We start from the raw sequence: 10533 nt of genomic DNA, 5'->3' as shown, positions 1-10533 counted from the left end.
GTAGAACTATGTCCAATTTCCGGAGGAACCGCCAAACTGATTTCCAGAGTGGTTGTACTAGCTTGCAAGCCCACCAACAATGAAGGAGTGTTCCTCTTTCTCCACAACCTCTCCAGCATCTGCTGTCACCTGAGGTTTTTATCCTAGCCAATCTGACTGGTGTGAGGTGGAATCTCCGAGTTGTTTTGATTTGCATTTCCCTTATGACTAAGGATGTTGAACATTTCTTTAGGTACTTCTCAGCCATTCGGTATTCATCAGTTGAGAACTCTTTGTTTAGCTCTGTACCCCATTTTTTAATAGTGTTATTTGGTTCTCTGGAGTCTAACTTTTTGAGTTCTTTGTATACATTGGATATTAGCCCTCTATCAGATATAGGGTTGGTAAAGATCTTTTCCCAATTTATTGGTTGCCGTTTTTGTCCTACTGACAGTGTCTTTTGCCTTATAGAAGCTTTGCAACTTTATGAGGTCCCATTTGTCAATTCTTGATCTTAGAGCATAAGCTATTGGAGTCCTCTTCAGGAAATTTTCCCCTGTGCATATTTGCTCGAGGTTCTTCCCCACTTTCTTTTCTATTAGTGACAGGCAGGTAGATCAATGGAACAGAATTGAAGACCCAGAAATGAACCCACACACCTATGGTCACTTGATCTTTGATAAAGGAGCTATACATAGCTATACCACACAGTGGAAAAAGACAACATTTTCAACAGATGGTGCTGGCTCAACTGGCAGTTAGCATGTAAAAAATGCAAATTGATCCATTCCTATCTCCTTGTACAAAGCTCAAGTCCAAGTGGATCAGGGACCTCCACATCAAACCACATACATTGAAAACCAGGCTCTTTCTAACGTAAAAGAAACCTAAAGTAAAAGCTTCAGAAACAGTTCATTTAACAACCAACTGATACCTTCTGTTTCTTCGTCCTTGGAAGACATCTTAACCTTTTCTATGATGTCAGCATCAAAGGATTATTACTTTCTATGGAGAAAATGAAGCTGTCCACGAGGTGACAAATCTGGAGGCTGAATACAGAGCCTGACTCACACAAAAGGTAGCACAGGTCACTGACTAGAGGGCAGGTGGGGGTGATATCATGTTTTCCTACAGATTCATGGGGACCAGGCTGGATTTTTATAAACTGCTGCTTAGCACGCTCTCATGAGCCATGCCTGTATGTTGCCTAATACTAACACTCCTTTACCTAGAATCATACTCCAGAAGTCCACTTAATTCCTTTGGAATCTTTTTAGCTTCAAGGAAGATTCTGCTGTTTAGTACCATATTTGAGGTGTGAGTCATCCTCTCCTCTTCCAGCTTGGAAGTGGGGAGCTCTGACTACCTGCATGGGATGTGAGAGCTTTAACTGGGTGGGACTACACAAAACATGAAGAATAAGAGGCCACGGTGAAGCCTGTGCACTGGGACAGGACAGTGGCAGATGCAGCAGGCCTCACAAACCTGACCTAGGCCTGCTGCATCTGCTGCTCCTCTACGGCAGCTATGAGTCATCTCTTGTCTGTTGTTCACGTCCACAGTTGCACCAGAGCTCACAGCACATCCTGCCCTGTAAGCCAGGCTCAACACACAGGGCCTCAGGCAACCCTACAAGCCCTACCAACTGCCCTAGGTAGGAGTCTCAATGACTCAGACCAAAGGACCCATGCACTTCCAGCAGAAAGTTTAAGAAACAAAATAAATGAAGATGCAGAATGTTACCTCTCTAATTTTTCCACTTGGGAAATTGGCATGACTTGTGCTGTTTATTTTTCATTATAGTTGACTGATTTTCATAAAATGTAGTAGGCAACATTTTATGTTTATTTATAGGACAGTCTAGCATCTTTGAAACCAACAAGAGTGGCTAAAAGCTTTCAATGAACTTGTACTTTCTGATTGAGCTTTGTAAAACAATCATGGACTGCATAAAGCATTAAGTTTTAGCAAAAGTAAAAGCTCAATTCCCTCCACTAGTGAAACAAAGGCAATCAAGACTAGTCATTACCTAGACGACATTATTTCCACCTGGCATGGCAGCATACTGTGCGTGCAAGCAGGAAGTGGAGCTCAGAAACATAGAGCATGGCCCACGATGAGCATGAAAGTCCCTCAAGCACAAAGGTTACGGCTCCTCACCCGTGACAGGAGAGCCGCTCTGTCTGCTCCTCACCCGTGACAGGAGAGCCGCTCTGTCTGCTCCTCACCCATGACAGGAGAGCCTTGGGGGACGTCTGAAGCAGATCTAGTAAATGGTAGCATGCTGTAAGCAAGCTGCCTTTAAATAAGTTGCACATGGTAGGCAAATGGCTACCGTTTGTGTTCCTTGACTGAAATGAGACACCCAGAAGCAATGTTCCCATGAGAATCAGCAACTCTAATAACCCTAACAGCTCTCCCAGCACCCACTGACTCACAGAAGGTCCTACTCTACTGCCATAACCCCAATGCCCAAACCTCAGCCTCTACATCCCAGTACGGCAATCTGACTAAGATAGGGGAACCAAGTTAGCTTAGGAACTTGAAGTCTTTAGCGGGGCAAATCTGAATGTGGGTAAAGAAAATCAGTATACAGGTTTCCTTTTGAAATGGGACTCTTCATAGGAGAGAAAGTTCAGACTCAGAATAATCTGCTAATAAAACAAAGCTGGAACTGCTGGGTTGTCAAGGGTGGCTTAGGTTATCCATCTGGTCTCCAGAGTCTGTCAGGAACACTACTTCTCTAAGGACTCTTATGTGCAATGCAATGGTATCCTAGTCATCTGTCTGTCCAGACAATGAAGACCTACTATGTACTTGATAAGACAGTACATGCTAGGGGTATTAGCAAGAGTTCTATAAATATCAAAGATAACACTAACAAAACATAATTCAGTGTTTACTACACAGGAAAATGGCAAGATAAATTAAAGTGAGTTAAATTCTGAAGGCTTTTTCCTATGTGGGGAGTGTGTGTGTGTGGGGGGGTGGTGGTGGTATGCACACACTTCTTAATTAAATAAGAAGTCTAAAGGCCCTGTGCTGGAGTGGGAGCCCTGAGAGCACACCTCTACCATTGCCATTTATTTAATGAATACTCCTGGGCATGCTTTAAATTGAAAGATGGTTCATTAGATTTGTGCATCTGCCCTTCTCAGCAATCTGTTGTGCTTCTGATGAAGGCAGAAAACATGAACATATCATTTTCGGGAATGTTATGAGTAACTCAGCTTCCAACGATTATGGAGTCATAAAGGGCTCAGGCTGCCTAATTTCGAGAAACAATTCGTCTGAATCATTCTGTCTGTTCCAGTCTCGCATTCTCATCCATCCTGGAAATCTCAAGGACAAGCCTTTTTATTTTTTTCAGTCACCTAATACACTATCTTTCATATTTTCCATATATAAATATTATGCCTTAAACGTGCCAAAGAAAACAAATCTTAAAAATGTAAAAAAAAAAAAAAATCACCTCCATCTTGGTATGGTTAATATCATGTTCAACGTCTCCTCTGGGCTCCTACTCTCGGTTTGTCTACTGCAATCTCCCTGACAGCTGATCAGTCATAGCGCCAGGGATAAACATAAACACTAGGAAGGGTGTGAACAATTTTGCCCTCCCCCCACACACACAGTACCTGCTACCGGTGAGAATTAATTTTCCCTAAACAGGTCTATAAACTATTCAAACAGATTCACTCATTTAGTATAGTCCTTGACAGCATTTATTCAAGGCCTGCTGCAGCTAGACCAAGAAAAGACTAGGGTACAGACATAACTTTACAGAGTTCATTCAGCAAAGTGAGGCAGACACAACCCAGGGACCAAGTGTGGCAATCTCAAGAGCTGCGTTTCAGGGGAATGAAACAGCTGTGTGCTTAAGATTTTAGGAGCCCCTTTTTCCTTTCTTATGGAGAAAGGCTGATCTACTACAAGAATTCTTAATGCCATATTTAGTAGATTCTTTCTGGAAATCAGGCTAGTGGAGTAGTTCTCAACCAGGGGGTCTCAACCCTTTTGAACTGTTGGGTATCAGATATTTATGTTACAATTCATAACAGTGGCAAAAATGCAGTTATGAAATAGCAACAAAATAATTTTATGGTTAGGGGGTCAGTAAACATGAAGAACTGTATTAAAGGGTCCCAGCATTAGGAATGTTGAGAACCAGTGGTCTAGAGCAAAGACTTGACCAAGTAACTTTGGTGTATTACAAGCTACCTCAAAGGGTTGGCTTGAGCCCAGCAGTTCAAAGGCCAGATGGAAAGATGGCACTGATGTCTTTGTAACCAAACATCCTTGGTCCCTCCTTCCTTCCCTGAAGTGAGCTAAAGAATACTAATAAGATGTAGGTCTCTAATTCAGTATTAAGTTCAAGCAGCAAAGGTGATAGGGAAGATGGGTGAAGATTAAGACATTGGACAAGACAGGTATGCATAAGACACAATGGCTCCCTACCAGAGGCAGTGATCAAGTTAACCTAAAATACCAGAAGAGCAGTCTGCACTTAGTCACTCTTGGTCAGAAATCAGGAGTTCTCATATAGGGCATAGTGTGCTTCTCAAAGTAGCTGAGCTAATAGGACAAAAAGAACCATTCAGCCAGCAATAGATTGCCTACTGTACTATAAGCCACTATATTGTGGTTATTGAATATATATGTCTACATATATACACCAATACTCCCATATATTTATTATTGATCATTTAAAAAGCAAGAATCCAGTTTCCACAGGTTTTGCTGCCCTGGATGGCCAGCCAAGATCATATGATACCCTGTCTCAAAAACTACCCAAAACTACAAAACAACTTCCCACTTTCTCCTGTGACAAGATGACAATTGTGACAGAATGCCACCCTCGCTGAAGCTGCATCACTGTCCTGTTGCCATGACAAAGAGATCCATAAAGCTCCAAGTAGTTCTGAAAAGGATGGAAAATCCCTAAGCTACCTCAAGGGCACCAGACTCTGTAATTGCCCAAAAGAGGCATGTTCAGGCCTCACAGGATGAAGACGGTTAGTAAGTCTCCAACATTTTACACAGGATAAATGTTTACTAGCTTTGGGAAAAGTAACACCTTGTCTTGGCTCAACACCATTAAAACATCTAGAAACCCTAAACACTGCTTTTTGGGGAGGGTGACTGCTTGTTTTTTGTCCTGAAGATATGTGGGAACACATTCATCCATAACCTTTGTCTCCATGCCTCCTATGGGCAGCCAGGAGATTCTGCTTGCTTTTCTGCTGTGCTGAGGAGCAGGCAAGCATGTACTGTCAAGGGGAGCAAGTAAGGTACAGTGCCTTACCCTTCTCAGAGGGGTCTGGAGGAGGAGCGGAGAAACGTGCCTGACAGTGCCTGCAGGGGCCACTGTGGAGCATCAGCCAGGCTGCTGAGCTGGGTTAATTTCTGATCCAATGGACACTTACCAGTAATGCAAAGCTGTGCTCTGGCAGCATCCCGTACTGCTGGACAAGCCTTTCTCTGGTTGCACTGGGAAGCTCTGGTAGCATATTCCGAAGTTGGTCAATGTTGATCACCTGCTGAGAGTCTGCATCTGGTGGCAGAGATGTGTCATCATAGAGCACTAAGGGAGGCAGGTTGGGCTCTGGCATAAACCTAAACAAAGAGAACACATGGATCTGATTCTGGGTGTCTGGACTGGTTAGAACCGCAAATCTAACAACAAAAGGAATGCTTTTGTGCTAGATACAAAGTCATAATGCTTGCAACGGTTTCTAAATGTCCCAGTGAAAGACCACAGCAAACACATTCATCAATGTTACAGAATAAAGATGGGAGAAAGAGTAACATGGTACTGAACCACATTCTGGTCTATACTAGAGAGGAAAGTGTCAGAGGGGTGGAAGCTGATGGACCAGAGAATAATTACTTGTGAGGCAGTATGATGACTTTCTGCTACTTTAAAATTTCTATTTTAGCAATACTCTACAGTAAGTGAAAAGTCAATGGGGAAGAAAGGGCAGGGCTCTTCCCTTCTTGAGAAGCAGGAAGCAGAACGGAATTTGCCTAAATGAAATGCAGAAGCTAGTGGGAAGGGACAAAGGGGGACTGGGTGGAGCCTAAGCTACTGTTCTGTGTCAGTTCATGCCACTGGACAAATGCACAGAAAGTACAGCAGTGAGTGAAGGAATCCCAGTGTATTGGAATCCCATAGATTTCAATGAATAGGCAGCAATATTGGTTCACTGTTGTAGTAGAGGACATAAAATGAACGGTAGAAGACTGGGAGAAAGTGAGTTAATGACACTTCCCATTCAACGCTGCTCCATTAAAAACAGTCACTTGTTAATAATCAGATGGGTCATAGCACTGCATTAGTTGTATGAAAGAAAAATATCGCTTTGTTCTAAACTGGCACTGTTTTCCCTCTGCCCATGAAAGCCAAAGGGCTTCCATAAAAACAGCATAGTGCTCAACAAATGCAGGGAGGAACTGGATTAGAGGTATGGGTAATTCTTAAACATGATACCAAGTCTCAGATAGGGCCAGTCTGCTCTCTGAAAGTAAGGGCAAACCCAAAGGGAGATCTCGAGAACCACTGCTATCTAACTTGGGGGCTCTAGCCAGTGCCTGAGTTAAAAGGTAAACAGTAAGAATTACAGGGAGTAGCAACATGGGGGAATAATGCCTAAACCTCGAGGAACACTATAACAAAACATCCTGCCTTTGATAGGCTCATGACAGGAGTATGGCAATGAAGATACATCATACTTCACAAAGGAAAGCGAATTTCAACAACTTTATCACTAAAGCTTTCATCTTTGTAAGCTGCTGAACTCTATGAGAAAAAGTAAAAGGTTCAGTTTATATTAAATATCTCCTTATTATTTGTTTTATGTGAACATCTTCTATTATATAATAGCCCTTCTGGCTTAGGAACAGAACCTCTTCCATATAATGAGGACTCTACTGATGTAGCCCCTAATGTGCTTCTCTTGGCAATGAGACAGCATCACCTGAGGATGGAAGGGACCTCCAATGACAAGACTGATCTCTTTTTTACATCCTCCCAAAGGATTTCAAAGTATTACAGGACTGAATGCCAAATGTAAGCCTAGGCCCACCCTTGCTTGCCATCCTCTTGGTTGGATGACACCATCTTTATTACAGTTTTGTAAACAGATACCTTCCAGCAACTGAGTCTTACAAAACAGGGGCTCTACAGCTAACAAGTCAAGAAAACATCACTTCTCCTAGTTTACATAAGAAATCCTGATTCCTATCATGTAATAACAACAAGTGGTTTCCAAAATTCTCCAGCAAAAGTCATCCAGCTGACTTTCAAATGGGTTTGAAATAGACCCTCAAATATATGTTGGTGTTTTGCTCACCTGTAGTCTTGTTTTCCTTCCTTGTCTCTCATTGGCACAGTGCACCTGCAACAGTCAGATAAGACAGCATTAAGCAAACACTGCATGTATCCCTAGCTAGACACATGCAGAGAGAGGGACCTTACTATGGGCTGGAGTTCAAGCATTTCTCCCAAAGGTCATGTGTTAAAGGCTTGGTTCTATTAAGAAGTTACCAGGCCGGGTGGTGGTGGCGCACGCCTTTAATCCCAGCACTTGGGACGCAGAGGCAGGCGGATTTCAGAGTTCGAAGCCTGTTCTACAGAGTGAGTTCTAGGACAGCCAGGGATATACAGAGAGACCCTGTCTCAGTGAGGAAAAAAAAAGTTACCAGTAGAAACATTAAAAGTGTTAGAAAGAGATGGGGTCCAGTGGAAGGCCTTTGGGTCATTAGAATATGCCCTTAAAGAAGACTGGAACCCTGGTACCTCCCTCTGTCTTTTTTTCCCTAGTATGTTACTTTCTTCACTCTTACTAAATACCTGAAAGAAACACTTAAGAGAAAAATCACATATTTATTTTAGTTTGTAGTTTCAGAAGTGTTATTCCATCATGGTGGGAAAATATGCAGAACAAATAAAGAAACAGAAATATAGAAACAGACAGAGTACAATATATACCCAAGGACATGTCTGCTTTAGTGAAACACTCCTTCCTGTGTTTGCCCCAGCAAAACACCATCCAACACAACTGACTTTCTGAAGAACCATTCAAGTTCCCACTTCACATGCCCCCAGCAACCTCATGGTCCTCTTTACCAGGCCCCAGCTTTAATAATGCCATTATAGGACTCCAGGAAGGGACTAATCAGTCATTAAGCTGGGGGTCTCATGGTCTCTGGAAACACCATCAGACATACCCAGAGCTATGCTTCACTAATCAACTTAATAATCAAGACTGTGCAGCATATTGACAATGAAGTAAGCAGTGTAGCTGAGCCATGTGTCTGAGATATGATGTGCCACTATAGGCCAAATCAATCACACACTGAAATCTCTGAAACTGTGAACCAAAATTAACCTTTTCTCTTTATAAGCTCAATAGCTCAAATATTTGTTATAGTTTAACAGTGACTGGCATAGGGTTGTCTCAATCAAGGACAAGCAAATTCAAGCTTCTCAGATTTCCATAGGAGATATTTACATAAATATAAACACAGTAACAAAGGAAAGAATGCTTAGAAAGACAATTTAAAACAAACAAACAAACAAACCATATCTGCCGCAGTTTGAACACAAAAAGTCCCCCAGAGACTCTGGTCTTTGAACACCTGGTCCCCAGCTGGCAGTGCTGTTTGGAGAAGTATGTCACTGGGCGGGGATTTTCAGAGTTCATAGCTTTGCCCCACTTCCACTTTGCTCTCTTTGCTTTGTGTTTGTGATTGCAGACTGGATCTCCTGTTCCACCCACTTGCTGCTACGCCTCCCTTGCCATTATGGATGCTGACTCAGGACTCACAAGCTGAAATAACCGCTCTATAGGCTGCTTTTGATCACAGTTTTACCAGTGCAATAGGAAAGTAACTGGTACAGTATCCTATCACCAGCTCTATTCTACATCAAGCTTAGGCTGTGAGAAGTCTGACACATTATTTAAGGGAACAAAATTTCTTGCCACAAAGCAGGCAAGCTAAAAGCAAGGAGAACCTAGGATCTGAGAGTAAGCACTTCTGTGTAAGCCTGCATCTGTTCACTCAGACCCCAGCAGACCATGTTTCAGCCCTATGGGGTACAGTGGGATGCAGTAGTCTCTTCTCTAATGGCTACAGACAAACTAAGGACCTTAGTCACATAATCCTTGGCTGAGTCACAATCACCAAGCTGTGTCCAACAGGCTTATAAAAACAAACTCACCCCAGCTTATAATCAAATGAACGAGTTTCATTCAGAATTTCACCTCCATTCTCAAGTTCAGTGATTTGCCTCTGAATTTCATAGTCTAAGAAAAACATAGCAAGTTAGTATATTTTGAATACCTTTAAATCATACAGGCAATAAGTAGAAACCATTCTCAATCGTTAAGTTAAAAAGCTTGCTTACAATGGTCATTCCCATGCAGGTTACTGCGAAGGGCCTTAAAAAGCTTGTCTCTTCCTTCCTCTCTCTTTTTTCAGATACCGCAATTCAGAGTTTAACAATCTAGTACAGACTGTATATACCATGGGAGAAGGGATAGGACTAATGTGTAGGTCTCGTGACCACACATGCAGAATTGTGGCCATTAAAATTCCTTACCCTGTGACAACTCTAAGAATTGAGCAAACAGGGACACCTCATAAAAATAGCGAGGAGGCAGGAATGTCCATTAAGCCAAAAGACAGAGCTTTACTAAGCAAACATCCATCCCCAGGAGATGCCCTAAATGCGGCAGGGGGAAGGGGGGAATAGGTAATGGCCAGTTCCAGGAAATGTCCCCAGTAGGGGTGGATCTCCCCCCACCCCTCCTACGTGCAACTGGTATCTCCTCATCTGGGGCACAGAGAGGTCAATGGACTCAAAAGACAATGGATTCCACCAATGAGAGATAACCAACTCATGCTGTGAACCTATGTACTGGGAAGGTATAGAAAGTGTGGGCTTCAGGATAGCCAAAACTATTCTCTACAATAAAGGAACCTCTGTCGGAATTACAATCCCGGACCTTAAACTGTACTACAGAGTGAGCACTTGTGATAAAAACTGCATGGTATTGGTACAGTGACAGGCAGGTAGATCAGTGGAACCGAATTGAAGACCCAGAAATGAACCCACACACCTATGGTCACTTGATCTTTCACAAAAAGCTAAAACCATACAGTGGAAAAAAGACAGCATTTTCAACAGATGGTTCTGGTTCAATTGGTGGTTAGCATGTAGAAAAATGCAAATCGATCCATTCCTATCTCCTTGTACAAAGCTTAAGTCCAAGTGGATCAGGGACCTCCACATCAAACCAGATACATTGAAACTAATAGAAAAGAAAGTGGGGAAGAACCTCGAGCAAATAGGCACAGGGGAAAATTTCCTGAAGAGGACTCCAATAGCTAATGCTCTAAGATCAAGAATTGACAAATGGGACCTCATAAAGTTACAAAGCTTCTATAAGGCAAAAGACAGAATAGGACAAATTGGCAACCCACAAATTGGGAAAAGACCTTTACCAACCCTATATCTGATAGAGGGCTAATATCCAATGTATACAAAGA

At 42.5% G+C, this 10533-nt stretch overlaps 1 protein-coding gene across 2 annotated transcripts in view; it reads right to left on the bottom strand.

Moving 5' to 3' along the window:
• The window catches only part of Gatb (glutamyl-tRNA amidotransferase subunit B), an 83150-nt gene that overhangs the window by 28164 nt on the left and 44453 nt on the right, over positions 1–10533 (bottom strand). For both annotated transcript variants that reach the window (XM_031374232.1, XM_031374233.1), the window contains exons 7-9: positions 9203–9287; positions 7332–7376; positions 5406–5595 (exon numbers count right to left, since the gene is read on the bottom strand). In XM_031374232.1, the coding sequence (XP_031230092.1) occupies positions 5406–5595; positions 7332–7376; positions 9203–9287 (320 nt within the window). The remainder of the gene's footprint in view (positions 1–5405; positions 5596–7331; positions 7377–9202; positions 9288–10533) is intronic.

Source organism: Mastomys coucha, unplaced genomic scaffold (assembly GCF_008632895.1).
Source record: "Mastomys coucha isolate ucsf_1 unplaced genomic scaffold, UCSF_Mcou_1 pScaffold16, whole genome shotgun sequence".
Lineage (NCBI taxonomy): Eukaryota > Metazoa > Chordata > Mammalia > Rodentia > Muridae > Mastomys > Mastomys coucha.
This window is presented reverse-complemented; position numbering and strand designations above follow the sequence as displayed.